The sequence below is a fragment of the Cibotium barometz genome, chromosome 17, assembly GCF_041138505.1.
Source record: "Cibotium barometz isolate CiBa-2024 chromosome 17, ASM4113850v1, whole genome shotgun sequence".
NCBI classification, from domain to species: domain Eukaryota; kingdom Viridiplantae; phylum Streptophyta; class Polypodiopsida; order Cyatheales; family Cibotiaceae; genus Cibotium; species Cibotium barometz.
In genome coordinates this window covers 28,115,729-28,140,983 of record NC_141062.1, presented here as the reverse complement: position 1 = coordinate 28,140,983, position 25,255 = coordinate 28,115,729, and the positions used below count along the sequence as shown (strand labels likewise).

At 44.2% G+C, this 25,255-nt stretch overlaps 1 protein-coding gene across 4 annotated transcripts; it reads left to right on the top strand.

Moving 5' to 3' along the window:
* On the top strand, positions 1-20,349 carry LOC147629856 (uncharacterized). Of its 4 annotated transcripts, XR_015267757.1 has the most exons (6): positions 1-323; positions 863-1,102; positions 1,268-1,427; positions 1,704-1,784; positions 1,996-2,081; positions 20,074-20,349. XR_015267757.1 is itself a non-coding variant. In XM_086811390.1 (5 exons), the coding sequence occupies exons 1-4, from the start codon at positions 57-59 to the stop codon at positions 1,769-1,771; spliced, it is 735 nt and encodes a 244-aa protein (XP_086667516.1). In that variant the 5' UTR covers positions 1-56; the 3' UTR covers positions 1,772-1,788; positions 1,874-2,011. The 4 variants fall into 4 exon arrangements, 3 of the variants coding, with proteins under 3 accessions (XP_086667516.1, XP_086667515.1, XP_086667514.1); XM_086811390.1 differs by lacking the exon at positions 20,074-20,349 and having other exon boundaries at positions 1,704-1,788; positions 1,874-2,011; XM_086811389.1 differs by lacking the exon at positions 1,704-1,784 and having other exon boundaries at positions 2-323.
* The last annotated feature ends 4,906 nt before the right edge of the window (positions 20,350-25,255 follow it).

Genomic DNA, 25,255 nt, shown 5'->3' with positions numbered 1-25,255 from the left:
CGAGCAATTTGTGGTGCTAACACCGTCTTCAACGCGAGAGGAGGAAGTTTTGCGCGATGGCTATTCAGCTCTCAGCAGCTAAACCTCTCGCAACACCGCTCCCTCTGCTTCCCCTCTACCGCTCCCCTTCTTCATCTTCTCGCATCTGTCTAGCAGCAGCACTTCGGGCCTCTTCTTCTTCTTCTTCTTCTCCTTCCTCCTCCTACTCAGAAAACGGTTCCCTAACCCTAACCCTAGCCCCTCCTCCATCCCCAGCTCCCCTCCCTCTAAACTCCCTCCTGGCCATTGCAGCTGCCCTCTCACCTGCTCTGCTAGACACCCAGGTATCGCCATCTACTACGTTCTTACCCTAATTCCTTCTGTAACTCTTTATGTTTCCTACCGATGGACATTTCCTACATGCACTCTAAACACTTGCACCCAACCCTAGCCGTTTTACTCATCTGCTGTGACTCTGCATAAGATCTACTTCCTTCCCTAATACCGGCATTGCCATCATTTGCACCCTACCCTAAGCCTTATCATGTGTGATTACTCTGCATAGGGATCACGTACATCCTATTTCTAATCCTAATTACCTGCATTTACTCTCCATGGCCTTCTCTAACCTCCTGCATTTATTCCCCATGGCCATCGTCTGCACTTACTTCAAATCCGACAACCTAAACTTACTGTTCATGCCTACTGGGATTGCACCCATTTTTGACCCGAATTACCTACATTTGCCCTGCTTAGCTTTTGCCTATGCTGACCCTAATTTCTAGGCCTTTACCTGCACCAAACCCTCAGTTCTGAAGCAAAGTTTGATATCGCAAAACCCAGTTAATTTTTTTTAGCTTGTTCTTTTCTGTTTATCGTGCAGGAAGCATGGGCTATAGGAGGGGAATTTAGCTTTTTAGAAGGGAGAGCTGCGTCATTGGTACACCCTTTAGTGATGGGAGGGCTGCTACTGTACACACTTTGGGCAGGGTATCTTGGATGGCAATGGAGAAGGGTACGGATAATTCAGGATGAGATCAACTTGCTGAAGAAGGATCTAAAGCCAGCTGAAGAAGGTGCAGCACCATCTCCAGCTGAACTGAAAATCAAGGACCTGACAGAGGTTAGTCCTTGCTACATCTGTAATTTTTCTCTCACATCAAGATCCGATGTCATTTGCCAGTGTCATCTCCATCTGCCTACGTAGTTCACACAGCCATCTGCTTGTGTAGTTCTGTGTGGTTGCTGTACCATTGTGTTATTGTGAAAAAGCTTCTTGATTTTACAGGTTAGGAAAGAGCTTATGAAAGGAGGGTTTAGGGACAGGCATTATAATGCAGGATCCATGCTCCTCGCGTTTGGTGTGTTTGAAGCTGTAGGGGGATGCGTCAACACATGGTTCAGGACCGGAAAGCTGTTTCCTGGTCCCCATCTGTTTGCTGGTGCAGGTATGTCTTTGCATTATCTTGTCTTCAATACCCGTAAGGGATTGGCCATGCCAGCTTAGTGTAAGCCTTATCAGGGCTGTGTGCGCACAGAGATGCAGCTTGTCAGTATATGTGTGCACATCAGGCAGACGTGTCTCCTGCATGAATTCTGGATGCTTTTGGGAAGTAGTGGAGCATGCCATTTGCATTGAGCTTACTCTTTAGTAGTGCTAGACTTCATCAAGGTGGAGTCAGCCTTAAGTGATAGAATCTTAGTGTGGTGTTTTGTCTATGAAGATATGTTCACCGAGGTGTTCATATCCCTCTATATGAACATGGACTCAAACATTGGTGCCATGACATGAATGGGGATAGCATGTAGGTATGAAGTTCAGAACCTGAACTTTCCATTGGTATATATTTCTCCAATCTCTTGAAATAATACCATAAAGTTTGATGTTGTGCAGGTATAACGGTTCTATGGGCCTTTGCTGCAGCCCTTGTTCCAGCTATGCAGAAAGGCAACGAGACAGCAAGAAGTCTGCACATTGGATTGAATGCCCTGAATGTGGTGCTCTTTCTTTCGCAGGTTCCTACAGGCTGGGAAATTGTTTTGAAAGTGTTGGAGTTCACCTCATGGCCATGATCTCTCACATGAAGTTTTGATTGTTTAAGGTGATTATTTTTTTTGTTTACTCTTTGGGAGAGGAACACTTTTCTGAATCTTTTAGCCTTTTGAAATGTACATGGTTTGTATCTTGTTTTAAGTCCTGTTCTTTTTCTTGATGTATGGTCGTTTGAGATATCTATGAAATTGTGAGGTTTAGTCTTCTTTTGGGTATTCACATTGGAGTGTGTCAAGTAGCATTTTCTTTTTAAGGGGAGTTCTTCCTTGGCTGCAATGATCAAACAAACGAACTTATCTATGAAATTGTGAGGTTTAGTCTTCTTTTGGGTATTCACATTGGAGTGTGTCAAGTAGCATTTTCTTTTTAAGGGGAGTTCTTCCTTGGCTGCAATGATCAAACAAACGAACTTAAAGAGAATTGTTTTTAACACGGAGAAAGAAAAGAAAGAAGAAAGAAAGATATATTAACGTCTCCTAAAGGCTGAAATGGCCATGAGACCAAAACAAGGTACAACTGATGATGATGATGTCTCGACTCGCATCATAACAAATCTGAAAGAAAGAATTGAAATAGTAACATCCTAAGAGAGCTAAGAGCTGAAAGCTGAACTGCTGAATCGTCGTGGTAAGCTCCTCCGGTGGCGGGCAATGATGGCTCGAATCTGTCGATGGTGAGGGAATCGTGGACGCAATCCTCGTGGTCGTGGGCGTCTCGCTCTACAGATGGCAATGGCTCTGTCCAGGGTGACTCCTCTGGAGAGTGGTCTGCCAGGTAGGCTTGTAGATGGGGGAGTAGAGGCTGGTGGGGTTGTAGTGCTGGCTTTGAAAAAATCTGTGAGGGCTCTGGTCCCCTTGCCCTCCTGTCCCTCAATAGGCTCTCTCTGTGGCGTCTAAGCTCAAGTATGAAGAGCCCTAATGTAACACGTGGAAGCTCTGGGAGTCTTCTTTCAGCCCTAAACACCACTTAGAACATGCTGATGCAAAAACGCAGACAGAAGAGAGAGAGAGAGAGAGAGAGAGAGAGAGAGAGAGAGAGAGAGCTGAAATTCAGTATATTCATATGGTACACACATCTACAACCATAGGCTGCCTTCTTGAAAAGGTGTAGTACACCAAAGCAGTCCTAGTTCTTGACCCACTCCATAAGGGAGAGAATGACTAACACAATGAGCATCTGTGCCTATTTATAGGCCCTTGGACCATTGGAGTGCTGGCCGACTGCTGGTCGGCCAGCCGACTGTTCATAAATCCATGTAGTGATGCGCTTGCATCCGCCTTGCCCTCTGGTACAGGCGACAACTTCTGTAAGCAGCCGACAGCACCCTGTCATGCAGCCGACAGAGCAACCCAGTCCTTCTCCAAGTCCAAACTTGCCACTTCTACACTTTATGCTCCAAATCCTGGTCTTAATGATCTTTTTTCTGGCTGCCCCTTTTGGACTAGCTCCAGAGAATATCCATGGCAATGCTTGCACATGACATCCCCCTCTGCTAAACTTGATGACGGGATTCCAACCTGTTCTTGGATGATTGTCATCATCCCATTCTTTTCCCAAAGTCCCTCTGTCATCCATCCATCTCTGGCAACCCCTTTTCTCACTGAAAACCCCGCCCGGTCTCCAAAACCACTCTGACTCTGAATAAGATCTGTGCATCTTTTCCATCCAGTCCCCAATCCGTTCCTGCCCTGACTCTGAACACTATCTTGGTCTTCATTCCTGAGAAATGAGTCTGGCACTCTCACATCACCCCTTGGAGGATAATCCTCCCTTGGGACCGTTGCCTGAGAACCTATTTGGCTCATAGGACTGCCAGCCCCTTTGGCTTTGTGGAACACCACCAACAAACCTCATGGGAGCTCTTCCCGATCTTGTGTTCCTTGCCTTGGGCTTCGTACCCGTGCACTTTCCTGTACCTTGGACATGTACACCATCATATGGGATTGAAACAGTGTATAGCCTTGCTGAGCCTGATGCTTTGATACCAATGTAACACGCGGAAGCTCTGGGAGTCTTTTTCAGCCCTAGAACATGCTGATGCGAAAACGTAGAGAGAAGGGAGAGTAGAGAGAGAGAGAGAGCTGGAAATTCAGTATATTCATATGGTACAAAAAGGTACCCTACATCTACAGTCACAGGCTGCCTTCTTGAAAAGGTGTAGTACACCAAAACAGTCCTAGTTCTTGACCCACTCCATAAGGGAGAGAATGACTAACACAATGAGCATCTGTGCCTATTTATAGGCCCTTAGACCAATGGAGTGCTAGCCGACTGTTCATAAATCCATGTAGTGATGCGCTTGCAGCTGCCTTGCCCTCTGGTACAGACGACAACTTCTGTAAGCAGCCAACAGCACCCTGTCATGCAACCGATAGAGCAACCCAGTCCTTCTCCAAGTCCAAACTTGCCACTTCTGCACTTTATGCTCCAAATCCTGGTCTTAATGATCTTTTTTTTGGCTGCCCCTTCTGGAGTAGCTCCAGAGAATGTCCATGACAATGCTTGCACATGACACCTAAGCACCTTTGGTCCTCAAAGTCCATGATCCGACGCAAAGGTCCAAAGCCTTCATGGAACAGGCAGTGGTACCTCCCTCGGATCTCATAGTAGACCGTACAATGACATATATAGTGTTCCTCCGACTCCACATCCTGATGGCAAAGCTGGCATATGCGGTCCTCTAGTGATATATCCTCATATCGACCTGTCTCTATCCTCAGCCGGTGTGAAGAGGTGCGAATCTGTCCAATAGCACTCTGAATACTATGTGAGGTGTGTGTCCATGTAAGCATGACGAATAATAAACTTGTCCGAAGAGAGGTGTAGAAAATGACTATGGTAGTGTGCCATTTTCGTGCCCAACGGCTGTGGGGGCCTGACCCATGTCCTCTTTGTATCACCCGATTCACCTCTGAATGGCTGAGATCTAAGAACGGGCAGTCCAGGCTGTAAGCAAAAGGCGGGAGTGCATCAATACTCATGCCATGCAAGGCCAGCCATGTGCGCATCTGGGCATACCAACACTGGGTGTCTCCCTCATCTGCAAGCTGTTTGGAGGAAGTGAGTGCTAGGCGAGGGTATTTTTGCCGAGGGAGCTCCCATATTCTATGGAGAAAAGTAATTACACGGAACAAAGCCTCAGTAACCACTGGGGCAGCCCCCATCTTTGCCTTGATGATCTCATGTGGTACAGATGACTGGCTCCGAATCATGCGTGCAATCATCATCACTAATGGCCTCTCCATATGCTGCCATCCATCGTAATAGTCTCTCTCTGGTCCGTCCTGTCCTGCCAATGGCTCCCTCCTCTTATGGAAAAGACTAGGCCCCCATATCTCTGCTCCATAGAGAAGTGTCGATGTAACCAGAGTGTCAAATAGCCATAGTTTCGTGCATGGCTCTTGAAACTGTATGTCTGCACATTGTCTCTCAAGTGCCCCCAAAGCTGCAAATCCTTGTGCTAGTCTAGCCTCTGCTACCTCCCTCATAAAAAACTGCGGCACCCCTAGGTACACATAGGATCTGACATACTCGACTGGCTCTCCTCTAAACGTAAACTGCGTCTGTTTTCTAGTCACCCATGCTTGTGTGGTATTAAATGTCATAACCTGGTTTTACCAAGGTTCACTGTAAGATCTTTGTCCACACAAAAAGACTGCAATGCATCCAAGTGTCTCTGACATCTGTAGTCCCTCAGGAGTGTCTAAGATAAGCACAATGTCATCTGCATATAGTAGGATGGGTATCAACACCCCAGCTAGGCTCGCCCCTAGGCCACCCAATCTATCCACATAGTCTGAGACCTCATCAATGTATAGCCCAAAGAGCTTGGGTGAAAGCGGGCAGCCCTGCTTCACCCCAATAGTACTGTTCACTGCTGTTCACTGTGTTCACTGCATCCGACAAGCCCCCTGGGGCACATACTCTGCCTCACTGACTCATACAAAGTGTATACTCCCCACTGCATCTCCTCAACGACACCAATATCCTGTAGTCTCCTCATAAGCCTGGCACGTGGTACTGTATCAAATGCTTTGTGGAAGTCCACAAAACAACAATACATCCTCCGTCCTTGTGCTCGTCCCTCCTCAATGAGAGCTCTGAGGGTGAGTATGTGTGGTGTATCCCCTCCTAAAACCAGCCTGTCCAGTTGCTGCATGTCCCTGCCTCTGCCCACCGACTCATCTCATGCTCCAAGATGGATCCGTATATCTTAGCCAGATAATGGCCAATCACGATCGTACGATAGTTATTGGGCATCATGGGATCCCTGCTCTTAAGCAACGGCACAATAGTGTTATCTGTCCAACTAGCTGGGAAACCTTCACATGTAGCTCTATTAAACATGTGTACAAGGATCGGTGCCAGAGTATCCCGTGCATATGAGAAATGTTCAGCTGCTAGACCTTCATGATCTTGCGCCCTCCCTATGTGTAGTCTATCAATCGCATCTAGCACCATCCGCAAAGTGAAGAAAACGCAATGATCCGGTCGAGGTGAGGGCGGGCACGGAATGGGAGAGGCTGTCCAGGTACATCATATAGGGACATCGCATACTCGTGCCAAGTCTCAGGTCCCGTGATCGGGGTAGGTGGCTGCCTCTCCTGGAACATTTTCGAAGCCCTCTTACTGTCCTGACTCGAGAATAATTGGTACAACTCTGCCGTGAGCTTTGCTAGGTAACCCCGCTTCTTCTTTCGCACAAAGCGTCGGAAGAGCGTCCTGGCCTGTCTGTGTACGTGCCCCAAGGGCGACATCTTGCTTTAGCTGAGTTTGGGTCTCTCGGCATTCGTCATCATACCAGCTATTCTGCGGAATAGTACTGCTCAAGGGCTTAGAGGCAGCTATAGTATATGGGAAAGCATATGCTGCCGAGGTATGTAGTACGTCTCTGTAAAGCCTCTCGTAAGCTCCTCTAAAGGGTTATTTGGGTCAAGAGTGAAAAGGCCATTGTAGACTGCACTGCAATAAACTCCAGCAGTCTCTCGTGTAAAATGGTATCTAGGGTGGCGAGAGAGAGGTAATGGCGATAACCGTCTTTGGTTCCTGCATACCACTGTGAAGCATAAGTATGCATGATCTGCCGCCATCCCAATCGGCCTGTCGTACTAGCGCCCTTCTTGTTATTCCAGCATGTAAAAGCACCCGAACTGGGTCATCATGACAAACCATTATAAATAAGCAACCCATGAGCACTCCCCAAAGCCAAGAGGTGTGTGATGTCCTCTGTATGCCCACTTCATCCGCTTCAAGCTCTCTATATAAAGGCTCCTCTGTGTCATAAAGTGTTGATTGCTCATTGCCCGTACGAGCATTGAAGTCCTCCACCAAAAGAATGTCTCCCAAGTTAGCAAAGCGTATGATGTCTTCATACAATGGCAAATAAGGTGACTCACGCTGCTGTGCATATCTTGAGTAGGCAGGAGGAAAATAGCATACGGCAATGTATATGTACTGTAGCTTCTCTGTACGAACTCTAATCCACATATATCGTGCATCTGCGTCTCTATGTACTACATGAACCATATCCCGAAGCTCCTCTCTAAATAACACAGCCACTTCGCCTGATCCTCTAGTACTACCTGGTGTACGTGGGTGGGGGTGATAAACCGACTCCCATGTATATCCGCGCACTGTCGGGAGGCGACTCCCTGCACACTGATGGGTCTCCGTATAGAAGACAATGTCTCTATCTCTGAATGTGTCTTCGAAGTATCCTGCATCTAGACGTAGAGATCCATTACAAATGAAGAATGATACATCACTTAGGGCTGTAAGCCTATGTACATTTCAGATTTGAGACTGAGGCCTAGCAGCTCTCACCAGCGAATTTCTGGTGTTCCTAAACATGCAGCTGTTTTGAGATGCAGCTCTGGTATTTTCCTCGAACTTGGGAATTGAATGTTTTCTACGGCAGTTTTTGCCTCACATTGCCACTTGGGTTTGCTCTTAGAACACCAAATTGTTTGTAATCCCCAGATAACGCTAACTCTAATCCATTGCTAGACTTACGTTAGATCAGATTCAGTTTACTTGTGTCTCCTAGCAAAGCATGCTTTAGTATCATATCTTGTGTCCCAGCAGCTCTAAGCCACCTCTTGATGCCTCTCCAAAGCTGGCTAATCTTTTCACGATTCCAAAACAGATGGAAAATGTCTTCTGGGGCCTTTTTACAAAAGCATTGGATTTATCTTTGCCCATTTCCCTATGCTGTACCTTGGTGAGAGTTTATCATGCAACACTCTTCAAATTAATAGATTTAACCGCTCTGAGTGTGTGGCTTTCCTTACTGTAATGGTGCGTTCCTCCATGTGCTCTCTGGATCTTTTGTTTTCCATTTCAAAGCCATTTTTTGAATCCACTTAGCATCACCTGCAAACTCTATAAGAGCCCATCTCTAGTTTTTAGGTTGACCAATGGCTGGCATTAGGCCAATTATGCAAGTACAGATAAAGGCCAATTCTCCAACACTGGATCCGTAACGCTTAGCATCGCCTGCAAACTCTATAAGAGCCCATCTCTAGTTTTTAGGTTGACCAATGGCTGGCATTAGGCCAATTATGCAAGTACAGATAAAGGCCAATTCTCCTACACTGGATCCGTAACGCTTGTCAGGAAAGCATACTCTCGGAAGCTCACATTATACCTGTTGGCTGTGTCTCCGACTCTCCGTAGTCCATCCACTTGAGATGTTCATCTCATATATCCTCCTACCGCCATCCTCCTACCGCCTTATACTGTTTTTGTGGAGCTTTCGGGCTTTGTTTGCATTGCTAAGTGCCAAAGGGTTTCCACCATTTGTCTCATGCAAGTGACCACCATATAGACTCGCCAAGAGAGCCATCCTTTGTTAGTGCTCGTTGACTAGGCCATTTTCAATCTTTCAGAGCATCTTACCAACTGTATGGGAGAACAATCTATCTTTCCATCTAAGGCCCTCCCACTTTCTGGGAGAACGATCTATCTTTCCATCTAAGGCCCTCCCACTTACTTGGAAGTCGTCCTGCATTTGCTACCCAATGCTCGGTGATACAAAACAAAGAAAGACCTGGCATTTCAGCTGTGTAAAGGGGATTGTTGATGGCAATGCTAAAAGAGGATAACAATTGTATAGGCACCCACTGTAGGCGAAGGATACAACATGGTGCTTTGGGGGACATGAGAAATCTAAGGAAACATAAATCAATGCATAGGGGGCGTAAGATCTATATACTTATCACGGGTTGTACTCCCGGTTGAGTATGAGCTACGTGCAAACTTGAAGAAAATGAAACTTACTTTCCCAACAAGGTAGCAAGTTTGATCTTTCATAGTACAAAGGTTATCTCTTTCAAAACACCTTATTATTGATTACTTAAGCAGCAGCATAACAACTTTTTACGTAGGCAGCATAGAGGAAAAATATGAATGCTGCCATCTACTTTAGCCATTGTTATGGGACAATTTCTAAAAAAAATCAGCACGGGGTCTTTGTCCTTGAAGGCTTTGCAGATTGCGCTTCTTACATCATCCATGGGTCCGAAGCAGTAGAACAGCGCTTGCAGCTTCTTTGTATAGTAGGTAGGGAAGCAGCGATGACGGGGAGCTCTCATCCCCTTCAACCCGGTCTATCTCAAGTCGGCAACTTATACCATCTCTATTCTATCTTTCTTCTTTACGGTGGCTCTCTCTCTCTCTCTCTCTCTCTCTCTCTCTCTCTCTCTCTCAATCCGGCAGGTTTTCTACTGCGTATCAACTTTGGAGCAGCACAGAATCAACTTTTTGTGGCTGGCGGACCACCTGCTTGGAGTGGCTACCTTAGCTACTTCTGCGGCACTGGTGCTCACACAAAGGAATTACGCCAGCCACGCAAGGCCGTCAAAGAGTACTTTTGCATTGTGCTGGAGAGCATGCTGCTAAGGACGGGCATGCTAGAGTCCAAGCTCCCCATCCTCGACATAGAGGGCTCTATCACGTGCATCCGCTTGGAGTTCTTCTACACGGACACCATCCAAGACAAGAACTTCCAAGACGGCAGCTGGTCGGACCTCTTGTGTAAGATGAAGGTGGTCAAAGTAACCAAGTTCTTCCTTGTCCATTACTTGCCGAACCTTACCATGGCACTCTTGCATTTAACCACCGCTTGGACGGACGGCTTGGATGGACGAAGACTATTATGATGGCTTTAGGTGGGACTTAGAAAATTCAGTGTCGACCTCTACCATGCCCATCCCGGTCAACAGATTTGTGTAGCTACACAGCTCTTTGTGTTGTGGTTTTTGGCCCTTTATGAGCCCTTGTTCGGGACGAGTCAGCCAAGAGTCCACTAGAGAGTCATAATTAGGTGTACAAGTTCTATACATGGTCATGGCCAGGTGTAGTGTTTTGCACATAGAGCAGTGCCGGTCCGTACTGTGAGTCAACCTCTGGAATGTTGTAGAGGTGTATTGGGCGTTGCTTGGGACACCAGCTTAGGGAGACAGAATCCTATTTGCAAGCATACCTTTGGTATGTGGGAAATGGTAAACTCGACCCCACATCTTTGTACTCATGGATTCATCAGTTTGAGGCTTATTTTGTTGTTGGTTGGAAGTTAGATGTGGAAAGGGGAAGCTATATCTTGGTGGACACATTGGGCCCATGCAAATTCCCACTTTGGGGTTGTTGCACCACTTTGTCACTCAAGAAGTGGTTTATACCGCCTCACTACCTTGAGCGGCTTGAAGATGAGTATAGGAGGGGATTGTCCCAAAACATGCAACGAGTCCTCCAATTTGCTAATAAAGTCACTCACTTGGCTTTACAGTTGCAAAAATTAAAAGACAACAAGAAAGGGCAATTCCTCTATGGTTTAGACATGCAAATCCAATGGGATGTGCGTATGTGACCTTCGAGCAAGCACTAGCGCTCGCGCAAAGTGCCGAGATGAAGTACAACGGTGGATGCTCAAGACCTCCTAGCCCACATCACCCAAGGCAGCTCTTGTCGGCAGCAAGGGCCAGAACCAAACGGGGTCTTCATTAGGATAGAGCACGGGAGCATGTGGCTCCAAGAACTTCACAAATGTGCCAAAACTTGCTCTAGAACGGAAAGCTCAAGTAGGCAAGATATGTGGTAAGTGTCCTCCTAGCCCACATCACCCAAGGCAGCTCTTGTCGGCAGCAAGGGCCAGAACCAAACGGGGTCTTCATTAGGATAGAGCACGGGAGCATGTGGCTCCAAGAACTCCACAAATGTGCCAAAACTTGCTCTAGAACGGAAAGCTCAAGTAGGCAAGATATGTGGTAAGTGTCCTCCTAGCCCACATCACCCAAGGCAGCTCTTGTCGGCAGCAAGGGCCAGAACCAAACGGGGTCTTCATTAGGATAGAGCACGGGAGCATGTGGCTCCAAGAACTCCACAAATGTGCCAAAACTTGCTCTAGAACGGAAAGCTCAAGTAGGCAAGATATGTGGTAAGTGTCAAAGTCATGCAGTAGCAGCACGCACACCACCCTAGGGCATTGAGCAACATCGGTGGCTGGGCTCCCATCTCCCAGCTGTTGCTTCCCCCCAAAAACCCGACCGAAGGAGATATCTATGACAAGGTGCCACCACACCCTATATATGGCTCTTCAACTTCCCATGCTCTTGCATATGGGATAATCCACCACAACTTCTAGTCATGCGATAACCCCAGAGTAGCTACGAGAGTTGCCACCTCCAACACCCTCCTTCAATTCGAGCACCTCGATCAAACAGAGGTTAGGACCGCCCAAGACCACACAGGCCGAGCTCTGATACCATGTCAAAGTCATGCAGTAGCAGCACACACACGACCCTAGGGCACTGAGTAACATCGGTGGCTGGGTTCCCATCTCCCAGCCATTGCTTCCCCCCCAAAAACTCGGCATTGAGCAACATCGGTGGCTGGGCTCCCATCTCCCAGTTGCTGCTCCCCCCCAAAAACCCGGCCGAAGAAGATATCTATGACAAGGTGCCACCACACCCTACATATGGCTCTTCGACTTCCCATGCTCTTGCATATGGGATAATCCACAACAACTTCTAGTCATGCGATAACCCGAGAGTAGCTACAAGAATTGTCACCTCCAACACCCTCCTTCAATTCGAGCACCTCGATCAAACAGAGGTTAGGACCGCCCAAGACCACACAAGCCGAGCTCTGATACCATGTCAAAGTCACGCAACAACAGCACGCACACCACCCTAGGGCATTGAGCAATGTCGGTGGTTGGGCTCCCATCTCCTAGCCGCTGCTCCCCCCCCCCCCCCCCCCCCTCTCCCCCTCCAAAAGAAAATGACAAGCTGTCACCACACCCTATATATGGCTCTTTGACTTCCCATGCTCTTGTGTATGGGATAATCCACCACAACTTCTAGTCATGCGATAACCGGAGAGTAGCTATGAGAATTGCCACCTCCAACAATAAGCTCAGCCAGGATGAGCAGAACCAATACAAGGAGGGGCGATGCTTTTATCGTCACACAATAGGGCATACTTCTCGGGTGTGCCCGAAGAAACCTTGGCCCAGACTCGAAAGAAAACCCTTGCCCAAATCACACCACCAGCCTTGATTGCGTCCGTGGTGAGCCATGCTCCCACGAAGACACCCTAGGATGTCCCAAGTTCTTCAAACCCCACAGTTGGTCTCTGGCTCCAAGAAGTCCACAAATGCGTCAAAACTTACTGTAAACTAGGTGGTAAGCTCAGCTACAATGAGCATAACCAATACAAGTAGGAGGGGTGATGCTTTTATTGTCTTCGTTTGATATTGTCTTTTGATTTCCTCTCCTTAGTAGCTAGGTTTTTTAGTTTATTTATTTTTGATCTTTCAAATGCTTTGTTTTTGTCTATGTCCTTCACTATTATTTCTTTCTCAAATCTCTCAATTAGTAAGTTCAGATTTTTCTGACCTTATGAAAGTATATTATATATATGTGTCGGCTTGCTGTGGACATGAACCCTGAATTAATATTGAGAAAAAGCTGCGCTTTTGTGTGCTGGTCCTGCCACACTTGTTGCCCACCTTCTAGCCCTTAGCCGCCTGTCGTACATGGTCCTGTTGCCAGTTGACAGGCCCTTGAGACCTCCCATGATGTGGATGCTGCTGAATATGATGTTGATGATGATGGTAAAGCTGTTGATGCTACTGCCCTGATTATGCTGTTGCTACTGCTAATGATGGTAATGTTGCTATAATTGACTTAACTGATGATAAGTCAAGGATTAAGACTGTTCATGCTAGAGATCAGCCATGGCACGGGCGTGCACATGACACTATGATAATAGAACTTGATCATTGCCTACTCTCTCCCTCTCTCTGAGTCTCTCTAGTGTCTCTTGTGATCGCTTCTGCCTGTGCATACTTTAACATGGTATCATACGTCTAGGTCCTGGCTCTCCACCTCTAGGCGACCTCTTCCCTCCGTTTTCTTGGAGCAAGAAGTGCTGCTGTGTTTTTTTTTCATTGGTGGCAGCGTTTTCTTCTCCTGTGCCCTCTTCTCATCAGTGTTTTCATCTTGCGGTGCTCCTGCCCCTGCATCATCTGCAAGGCATCACGGTGCAACCTTGGTGGGCTGCGTTTTTGCTTCTTTGAGCAGTTTTGCAGTGGCTGGTGGTGTTTGGGTATTGCCCTTTCTTCATCAAGCATTTTCTCTTCCGGTGCTTCTGCCCTGCGTTTTCCTCGTGGAGTCCAGGTGCTATCTAGGGGGGGAGACTGCGTTGGTGATCGGTGGGCTGTTTTAACAGTTTGGACAGCAGTGAAATGTGATTTCTTCGCGTGTGGTGGAGACCAACAAGGAGCTTCGACAATTCCTCTTCTTCCCCGGGTTTCCTCCCTTCTCGTTGGGTGTTTCCCGGAGATGTTGTGTGTTTTGCTGCTGTCCAGCCCTTTCTTTCCTCAGTTTTCCGAGGGGGCTCATTGGTCCTCGTGCTTTTATTTGTTGGATGTGCTTGGAGTGTTGAGATTTGAGGTTTTTAATCGGTTTTCTTGTAGCAATGGTGTTTCTTTTGCTGTGGATATGGCTCTCCCATGTATGATAAAGGAGGACAAGCTTGATGGGACACATATGGTCACTAGAGCTTTGTGATGCTAGGTCACTACCAATATTTTAGATTTTGATGACCTAAGCTCCCTCCTATTTGAAGGGGAACCAGTCCTCATGACACAGGGTAAGTTAAAAAGGTTGTCTCTTGATCCGGACCATGCTTAGCATCAATGCAGAAGAAGATTCGGAGTTGTTACATTTGTCTAAGGAATGCTTGTCCAAGAAGGACAAGGGCAAGGGCAAGTCTTCATCCTAGAAGAAGGGCATAGACAGGACACATGACATTGATTTAGATGCTTCTAGTGACTCATCTAGGGCTCCCAGGGCACTTTCGCCTCGGGAGGACCTGGATGGTGTTCTTCTCTAGTTATTAAGATAGTTTCCTGCTGTGTGCTTCCAACTAGAGGAGGCTTGTGGGCGAGAGGGGGCTATTAGCAGCTCCTCATTTCTAGTGCATGGGAAGCGTGAGTCGGAGTTCCAAGCATGAACAATGTGGCAGGTAAAGGTCAATTTTGATAGCTATGGATCGGTTGTGTTCCATATTCATTGCTTGGTGTAGCAGAAGCTATGAATAGATGTGTTCCAAATTCATTGTTTGAGTTTTTGGGACGTGATGTATTCACAGTCTATTGTTGGGGTGAAAGGAGTTCACTGCACACTACATTGGTGTGGGAATTCGGAGCCAAGTAGATTACTTTGATGTTCAGGAGTTCACTGCACACTGGTGTGGGATTTCGGAGCCAAGTAGATTTCTTTGCTGTTGAGGGTGGTATTGTGTTTTGAAGAGATAGGCTCAGGTGTATAAAGGGCCTCTTTCCCACTTGGTGTAACCAATCAATCCCTGTGCATATGTACTGAAGTCCATCTGCTGGTGTGAGCAGTTTTTTGGAAACCCCAAAGGCATGTACAGGAGGGGCTGAAGCGGACATATCAGGCTTTTGCTACCTCGAATGTGTTGCTTTCTGTCTTTGTGTAGTTAGTTTAAAATAGGTGTAGGGTAGAGGATCGTGTGTGAGTTGAATGCTTGTATTGGCATTCTGATTTGTACATATTTAGCATGCTTGTTTGTATTTTTTAGTTTTTTAGTCTTGTGCCATGGGAAGTGATGACAAAAATGCAATCTCTTTTTTACTTGTGGCCCTGGACACAACTCAAGCAATGGCAATGGAGGCTTTGAGAAGGGAAGTGTGACATAGGTGAGATGATGGATGAGCTTATTCCAGTCAAACTTGCTGAACGGTATGAGGTATATGGCACTACAAGCTTTATTTAGGAGCGGTGCATTTGGCGTCTTCAAGTTTGTGCTCTATGGTGGGAATGAGGGCTAAAGGCATAAAATCTAATTGAAATAATACTAAGGCTTAAAGCCTTAGGCTATGAAGAGAGTAAGAATGGCGGCGTACGTGGGCAGATTGACGTCATAGCTGACCGAAACAGCGTACAGCAAGGAGATGGTGACTTCATGAGCATGCACCGAGCTATTGGTTGAGTTTGCATACAATAATATTACACATTCTTCAACGTTTGAGATAGTTTATGGCAAGGTGGTGCTACCATCTATCTTATGAATATGTCCCAGATTTGGATACTCCGTTTGCACAGTTTCGGACAGCCATAGGAAGATCTCAAGCTAAGTAGAAAAAGGTAGCTGACAAGGACATGTGAGAGGCTATGACGGGGACGCCTGGGCACCCTATGGACATGTATGTGCACACTTGTTTGGGACTGACAGGTGGTCTACATGTGTTTTGCAGGTGGTAAGTGTCCCTGATAATCCAATTTATAGCTTTATGATTTCACATACTAATAATTATGGGTGCAGGTCCACAAGTGATCGGACAACTTATAAGATATTCACACTAGGTTGGACTATTTTAATACTTGTGGCAACCAAAAGGCGGGCACTGGACCTGTTTTTGAGCCAATTGCTTGTAGGCGCCTCCTTCCAGACCAAAAAAGCACACGACTGAGCTATTTTCAGCGGAGGAGCTCTATTACTCGAGGAGGACTCGAGTTCGCTCATGCGCATGCTTTTTGGGTGCATGGGAGAGCTGGTCGGCCTGTTTCTAGAGCCTCTATTGCCATCTACCGCGATAGGATTCATCCAGGTGCGAGGCCAAGGCTGGGCGACTCATTTTGGAGGTTGTTTTGCTGCTGGCCGACTGTATTCAGCCCTAATAAGCTGCTGGCCAGGGCATCTGGAGGTGGATAAGTGCTGGCCGATTTGTGTGGGAGACATCCTCTATTGATCGGAGACCTTCTGTAACACGCGGAAGCTCTGGGGGTTTTCTTTCAGCCCTAAACACCACTGAGAACATGCTGATGCAAAAATGCAGACAGAAGGGAGAGTAGAGAGAGAGAGAGAGAGAGAGCTGGAATTTCAGTATATTCATATGGTACAAAAAAGTACCCAGTCTACAGCCCTAGGCTGCCTTGTATAAAAGGTGGAATACACCAAAAACTGTCCTACTCTAAGGATCCAACTCAAAAGGAGTTGAATGACTCAAACATTGAGCAAAAATGCCTATTTATAGGCCCTTGGACTCTTGGAGTGCTGGCCGACTGCTGGTCGGCCAGCCGACTTGGTCATAAATGCCACATATGATGAAGCACCTACAGTCGACAGTCCTTTTCATGCAGCCGACTGACCTTCCTTGTCCCCTTCTCCTAGTCCACACTAGCCACTTTTGCACTTTATGCTCCCAAGTCTTGGTTCTAATGATCTTTTTCTTGGCTGCCCCTTCTGGACTAGCCCCAGAGAATGTCCATGGCAATTCTTGCACATGACACCTTCAGGCTTGTGAATTGTTGCTAGTCGACTTCTTTTGTGGCCTTTGAGAGCTGATCAAGTGCTGTAAACAGCCCTTCAAAGCTGGTCGACTGGCTCTATGAGCCGACTTCTTCTGTGGCTTCTAAGAGCTGATCAAGTGCTGTAAACAGCCCTTCAAAGCTAGTCGACTTGCTCTATGAGCCAGACAGGTGGAAGATGGAGATGCAGGGCTGTCTTGGGCTGATGTGGGAGTGCTATGGGCTGTCCATGGTTTTCCTACATGTGCTTTATGCCGGGAATGCTCTCTTGTGCTGAGAAGGGACATCAAATTCAGCATATGCTTTGTTTTTGTTTTCATATTGTATTGGAAGAAGGAGGTGCTAGCTAGTGGAGAATCCCTGGGCAAGTTGTATGTGAATCAAACTCCTTTTTGGTAATCTAACCATAAAAAGGGAGGGGGGGGGGTAGGGGGTTATCCCATCTTCTGGCCCCTAGTGTGGTGTATTGTGCAGAGTAGTTATCTCTCTCTCTCTCTCTCTCTCTCTCTCTCTCTCTCTCATTTGGCATGCTTATTTTGTTAAATCAATTTTCACGATTGATAAGATTTCTGTGTTATAGCTGCCCTTCCATTAGACAAAGTGAACTTGAAGGTCAAGATCGGGCATCTTCAGGCTGTAGTTTCTATCCTGTCTGTAAGCTTCTGCATGTTACAATTGCCAGGCTACTGCCAGCTATATTATGCATGTTTATTGAGGCTTGGACATTATTCCTCATTAATAGCCTATAGACTTGAAGCTCTAAGTAGGCCACTTCTGACTCGATGGGATGAGTTAGGAAATGGTGAAAATTACACGACCACTTCTGACTTGATGGGATGAGTTAGGAAATGGTGAAAATTACACGATTATACCTCTTTCGAGGCTTGGCACGGTGCAAGACATTTCTGAAGGTTTCTAATGACATGATTTTTGATTGGAATGGAAGATAGTCATCTTGAAACCTTGTGACAAGATTCGCATTGGGTATTATCTCAGTAAACCATCTATCAGAACTCCTCACTGTGATACATGCATGTTTGGAGAGAAGGATGGAACTGGAGCTTCATCTTTGGCAACAGGTTTGTGGTTTTCCATCTTAGGCAATGGTTTGTCTGTTTGTCGGAGTGGCCATCATACCCCTCTCGGACATTCTGCAACAATCAAACCTAAAGAGATTTTACCTATCAGTTAAGGCAGCACTCCGGCAAGGTAAAGGGCTCTCTTTATCTTTCGGTATGCGTCGGCAGAGACAAGGCTGTAGTTACGGGAACCAGATATGTGCTCTTGTCTTCCGAGCGTGTGATGGCGTACCCTTTTGGGCTTTAACTATAAACAGCAACCGCAAGAGCCTTGGATCCTGGAATTTCGGAGAGGAGGTGTGCTCAGCTGATTGTTGCATATTCTTGCTGGAAAGTAAGGAAGCACGTATTGATTTTCCTAGAACCAGGTTCCAATGCTATTCTAGAGCTTATTATCTTACTGACTTTTTAGGAAGTTGTCGGAGGGTGTGGTTCCATGTAAAGCAACTCCTCCAAGGCAGAAGGGAAGCTAATCTGATGTACACTGGAACAGTTAATAGAACTGCCATACCCTTAAGACTCTGCATGCCCATGTTTATTGCTAAAAAGCGCTTGGGCAGTGGAGTCAATGCTAAAATGAGCTGTAGGCATGCAGTTCTATCTGCAATGGACAGTGAAGGCACTGCCTACAACCGGTTTTGTGTAGGCCCATAAGAACAGCTACACACCAATCCTGCACCGCTTCTTGACGGCCCCTTGTTCATGGCATTCTAGCAGCCAGAAGCTCAACTATGGGGCTGCTCTCTAATTTTATGGTGATCATGCTGATCACTATCATCGATATAATGATCTAGATTGGATCTCTACAGTTTTGGCTCAACTATGGGGCTGCTCTCTAATTTATTGGCCATCATTCTGATCACTATCATCGATATAATGATCTAGGTTGGCTCTTTACAGGGTATGTTGAAGAAGGTTTTTTTGCTGAGGCTTTTGAAGGGGTTGATGTTGAAGACGAGCTTGTAGAGGACGTCCAGCGTCCACCAGCCGATGGCAAGGTCGTGGTCGATTCCCCACAAGATCTCGTGGAGCCACGTACTCTTCCATGGGACCTCCATTCCCATGCAGGACTGACCACCCAGTAGCTCTGTCTTTCCCTGTTAGTCATCTAACATGCTGAAGCCTAACACAGAAGCTTATGGGCTTCAAGGGTTTGAGCACAGAGCTAACTATTGTCATAGCTGATAATAGAAGAAATACAAGATGCGATCGCCCTCTAAACGAAGAAGTCAACCAGCGGTAGAGCCCAAGATTTTCAATAGAAAAATGGTACTGCATCAACTAAGAAATGACCTATTGTTTTTGGTAGGAGTTTTTCCCTCTGTCCATCTCTCTTGGATTTGCCATAGGCAACCTTGTCCAACTTTGTTTTGGTCTTTCTCAAGCTTGTACGTCTAGCCAGTTGCCCATCCAAAGGGCATTTTTAGCCTGCCTGTAGAACTGCCATGCTTTTCTTGGGCATGTAAGAATCCAGTGATTCCTTGCTGATACTATTTGATCTTCAACATCATAGGTTGTGGATAACAGCATCACCACTAGCTATTGCTGTGGAGGCCCTTAGGAATGGACTCAGTGAGACTTCTTTTGGTGTAGTAAATATTTGTGGAATCAGTCATGGCTGGAAGAAAGTCACCAAGCACAAGTGGTAGGAGGGCCTTTGCCAAAGAAGATTAATGCCTAAAGAAGCTCTCGATAGCCATAACTTGACATGAGAGAGTGGTTCTGGGGAAGTGCAACAAGGCGTTTGGTACCCCAGGCACTAGAGCTTGTGATGACATTGTGGATGCACGGCACAAATGAGCTCTTCTAGAGCTTACGCTTGTGGCCTATGGAGAGAAGTTTGGCAAAATTGTTTGGAGTGTTGGCTTGCTTGGAGTAAAAAAGCAAGAGCACCTTGCCACACTGGATGAAGAGGCAAAGGGGATGAACATGCAGGAAAAGGCTCCAAAACATCAAGCAGACAAAGAAGACTTATTAAAAAAGTGATGCTTTTGATATTCCCCCCCCTTTTTTTTTGTGGGTTTCCATAGTTTTTTTTCGGTTAGAATCTTAATACTACATTGACGTGATGAATTAGTTAGTTTTTGGTCAAGGACTAATGTGCGACCTTGTTACATGTATGCAGATTCTAAAATATCATCATTATCAAATGACAACTTGACATAACGAATATCAAACAAGCAAGCATAATGCCTTTAGAACAATTTTCATGCAAGTGACTACTACCATGCCACCCACTATATTGCTCTATAACAATGCCCTTAACAATTCATTATCCTCGAATTTCATGTGTGAAAATACTCTACTAAACGAGAGAATGGCAAGTTCCCCTAAGATTATAGTTTGAAGGAGAAGCTTGTGCCACCTTTTTACTATACCTTGTATATGGTCTTTTCCCCCTCTCCCTCTCTCTCTCTCTCACTCTCTCTCTCTCTCTCACACACGTGCGCACGCACACACACACTGTACTTGATAATCGTAGTAGTGATTAAAACGATTAACTTCATCAATGACAAGATATTAGGTGCTATGTCAACGTGCAGCAAAGAGTTTATGATAAATTTTATGTGTTCAATGGATGGAGTATCTACCTTGTTTACCACATTTCTATCTAGATTTTGATAGGTTCACTTTGATAACAACTTCATTCCTCTGTTGATGAGCAAGTCACTATCAATTTATCTTAGTGCAGTCTTATCTTATTCCAAATAAACTTTAAAAATCTGGTATACTCTTAAAATAATATAGCTTACCTATGATGAAGGTTAGTAAGAAGTCACAAAAGTCGATACAAATATTATGATTGAAAAAAATGATAGTTACAACTACCCAAGCATTCTAGTTTCAAGGAGGTTTGTAAGCTCTTAAAGTGTGAAAAAATACGAGATATTTGACATTCCATTTCTTGTATGAAAAGTTGATGGTGATATATGACCTTAAAATGTATTCTTGTCGAAGCTACTCATCTTCCTATAACACCCTACATGATGCCTTCTTGCTATGGAATAATTACAAAATATATAGGCCGTTATTACTCTTCTACAAAGGAGAGTGACACAAGCACTTTAAAAGTAGTTGCCTCTACCACTTCAAATGCTTCATTGAGGTGATGATTGCATAGATCATGGTCAACTTAGTTATTTGAAGAAATATAGGAAGTTATTTTAGTTGTGCATTGATGTTGGAATGGCCCCTTCTTAATGCTTGTCAATCATATTGTCAACATGACCTTTGTATATGCCTTCACTTAAATTTTGTAATAGTGCTAAGTGTTTCATGATTATGGGATCTAGAGTGTTTCATGATTATGGGATCTAGCCAGGTCGTAACTTGTGAGATGGTTTTTATATATACATAAAGCTTAGGTTAGTGTCATTGATTTTTTGGATTCGTTGGACATTCTATTTGCGACTAGACAATATAAATATGAAACCATGTATATACGATATTTTCAATGAGTAGGAAAATCTCATTAATCACAATTGAGTCTTAAAGTCTTCTTGGTCTTGTGGTTCTCTGATGCATGCTTGTGGATTGGGAATGTATGCTTTAATGTGTTTTTTGATGTATGCTTTAATGTGTTTTTTGGTGTTTACACTCTCTGTCTCTCTATCTCTTTCTCAGATAGCTCAAGCATTGTCTTTCCCACCTTGCAAGCACCATTGGCATTGAGATTGATGTGAGCTCTTTCATATCTCCTTGTCTCTTTGCTCCCCCTATGCACTCTTGTAAGGCACCATAGGAGTGACGGGTTGTCACATGGGCAGTTAGAGGCAAGCCTTATACTCAACCCTTGTATTCTTTCCTTCATTCCTTTGTGCAAGGATATTTTTGGTACTCTGGCGGGAGATGGTGCTTTAGCTTAGGTTCCCTTGTAGTCTCACTTTATTCAGTGGAGTGCAAATCCAATGGTTGATTTATCTAAATTTGGTTATTTTTGTTATTTTGCAATGGAGTGGTGGAGAGCTGGTTGATTTGATTGCATTAAAAGTGTTAGCATTAGTTTTTTAGGTTGTCTGATTGCTTATAGTTTAAGTGCAAATCCAATGGTTGTTTGATCTAAATTTGGTTATTTTTGTTATTTTGCAATGGAGTGGTGGAGAGTTGGTTGATTTGATTGCATTAAGAGTGTAAGCATTAGTTTTAGGTTGCCTAATTGCTTATAATTAAAGTGTAAATCCAATGGTTGTTTGATCTAAATTTGGTTATTTTTGTTATTTTGCAATGGAGTGGTGGAGAGCTGCTTGATTTAATTGCATTAAGAGTGTTAGCATTAGTTTTAAGTTGCCTAATCGTGTATAATTAATTATTTGAGTGTACTGAATATATTTTGATACATTAATGTACAAAATTAATATAATTCGCTTTTTTAATTTTGCAAAGAGAGAAGACCAATAATTAGAAGCTTGATTAATCTTTGATTCGTATGTTAGATAAAGTACATAGTTTAGTAATTGAATTAATTATTCAATTGTTAAATAAATTTAATAAGTGGCGATTAGAGTTTAAATCAAGCTAAAAGAAAAAAAGGCAATGAATAGATTAAGCTTTAATCAAAATTTTCAAAACTCATGAAGGACTAAGTTAATTTAATGAGAAGATGTTTAGTGGGTTGGATAGAATACACATTTGGATGTCCTTTTATGAACGTGTAAGAGTGTAAGAGGGAGTGTTGACCTTTTAGTTCCTTTGGAAAAATCTCATCTCTGTAAATTTGAATTTCAAAACCTACACTTGAAATCAATGTTAAAAAAAGTTTTCACGTTAACTATGTTTTTCTTGTGTTGGATTGAGTCATAGTTTTCACGTTAATTATGTTTTTCTTGTGTTGGATTGAGTCATTCATGCTGTGAAAACTAAGCATGAAAAAAACTTTTAAAAAATCCTTTTCATGTTGACTTAGTTTTTCGTGTTAACCAAGTTTCTTACTTTGAGATATCGGGTCTTGGTCTTTTGAATTCCTACTTGGGTATGCAGTTTATATAGCCACATGCAGTTAAAGTGTATCAAGGTTTTGCTCAAGAGGTTTAATACAAAAATTTCAAACCCATCTCTCCACCAATGGAACCTGGTGTAAAGCGTAGTCTACAAGATACCGGTGAACCATTTGACATAACCACTTATGATCAAGCTATTGGATGCCTAATCTTTTTGCGCAACTTACAGATAGACATCTAGCATGGCGTGTCACAATTTTCAAAGTTCATGCATTGCCCAGGCACTAAGCATTGGTGGTAGGCATTTAAATGTATCTTCCGATACTTGCAAGCCACTTAAGATTCTGCCAAGGGGGGTGATATGCAAACTATAGTCCTTTACTGATTTCAACTGGGCATGCGATTACGATACACGATAGTCCACATTTGAAAAATGTTTCTTTCTTGGCAATTTATGCATATCCTTGCTAAGCAAGAAGCAACCAAGTGTGGCAACATCGTCATGTGAAGCTAAATATAGAGTAACATTCACTCACTATGATAATTGAATATGTAACATTGACTATGATAATTGAGATTCACTATGATAATTGAAGCTAAATATAGAGTAGCATTCACTATGATAATTGAATATAGGTCAATCAAATCATAAGATCCATTCTTCCTCCCAGAGTGATACTCATCATTCTCCTGACAACCCATCAATTTCTATCACGCAATACCCTAGATTACAGAAGTTCATCCTTGCTTGAAAAAAAGAGAGCAAAGGACTAAGAGCATGCACTAAAGGACTAATCATTGTCCCTGAAAAGCCACCAATTCCTATCACACAAAACCATAAATTATAGAAGTCTGTCCTTGCTTGTAAAAATTAAAGAGAAAAGGACAAGAGCATGTACAAAAGATCTTATGCATGCATTAGATCTTGTATAAGAGCTCTAAGAGCTCTTACCATTAAACCTTTCTTATACAGGCTCTAATGCATTTATAAGGCTCTTGCTCCAAGAGCTCTTATTCATGTATTAGAGGTTTCATAATAGCTTAAGAGCTCTAATTCATATTGGGGGAGCTCTCAGAGCTCTTTTGCAACCTCCAATGCATGCATAAGACTCTTTTGCATGCACCAAGAACTCTTACACATGTATTAGAGATTTCATAAGATCCCTAAGAGATCTTATCCATGCATTAGAGCTATTATGCAAGCTCTAATTCATGCATAAGGCTCTTATCCATGTATAAGATCTCGAAGAGCTCTCTTAACCATGCATTAGAGCTTTTATGCAATATCTAATGCATGCATAAAGCTCTTATGCATATATTAAGAGATCTTATCAATACATTAGAGCTTAAGAGCTCTAATCCATATTGGGGGAGCTCTTAGAGGTCTTATACAAGATTCAATACATGCATAAGGCTCTTTGCATGCACAAAGGGCTCTTATGCATGTATTAAATCTTGTATAAGACCTCTAAGAGCTCCCCCAATATGGCTTAGAGCTCTTAAGCTCTTGTGCAAACTCTAATGTATTGGACATGATATCCATATATTAGAGCTCTTATATAATCTCTAGTGCATGCATAAGGCTCTTATGCATGCACCAAGAACCCTCATAAGGCTCTTATACATGCACCAAGAACTCTCATATCCATATATTAGAGATCTTATATAATCTAGTGCATGCATAAGACTCTTATGCATGCACCAAGAACTCTCATGCATTAGAGCTTGCATTAAGAGCTCAAGAGTGTTGAAATTTGAGCATTGTGATGAGCTATGGTGGATCAAACACTAGAACATTAACAAAGTGATTATTAACAAATAATTAAGACGTAATTAGTGGGTAATTAACAAATAGATTAATGTAAGCATGGATACTCAAAAACTAGCAAATTCTCATTAGGGCTATGCCTCAATTTATAGAGTTTACATCAAGCATCTAATCCCATTAATTTCTTCATGATTCACTCCACCTCTTTTCCCCGATTCTCTCCACCTCTTCACTTTTCCCAGAATATCTCCACACTTCCTAAATCTTCTCATGCTACCCTTTATTCTCTCCCAGTAGATTCTTCTCACCTTTTCACAGGTTCTTTTCACATTTACTCATTCTCTTTTACAGCCTCTAACCAAGGGCTTGTTCCCGCACACACCCTATTCACTTGTATTTTCAACACCTCCCCTCAAGTGAATACTCCTAGTACACCTAGAACCTATACCAAGTTTGCCTCCCCTTACTTGATAGCCTGCAACTAGTGTCTACACCTCCCCTGGCTCAAAGATGGTTTTACTTTGTTGGGACAGGTTACATTGGGTTGTGGGGTCTCTCTCTCTCTCTCTCTGTCTCTCTCTCTCAGAGATTTTCACATGGCT

Excerpts from the sequence above, each read along its gene's own strand:
- LOC147629856 (XM_086811388.1), top strand. The coding sequence starts at position 57 with ATGGCTATTCAGCTCTCAGCAGCTAAACCTCTCGCAACACCGCTCCCT. Across the intron at positions 324-862 it reads CTGCTCTGCTAGACACCCAG|GAAGCATGGGCTATAGGAGG; the intron begins GTATCGCCATCT and ends TTTATCGTGCAG. Across the intron at positions 1,103-1,267 it reads AAATCAAGGACCTGACAGAG|GTTAGGAAAGAGCTTATGAA; the intron begins GTTAGTCCTTGC and ends TTGATTTTACAG.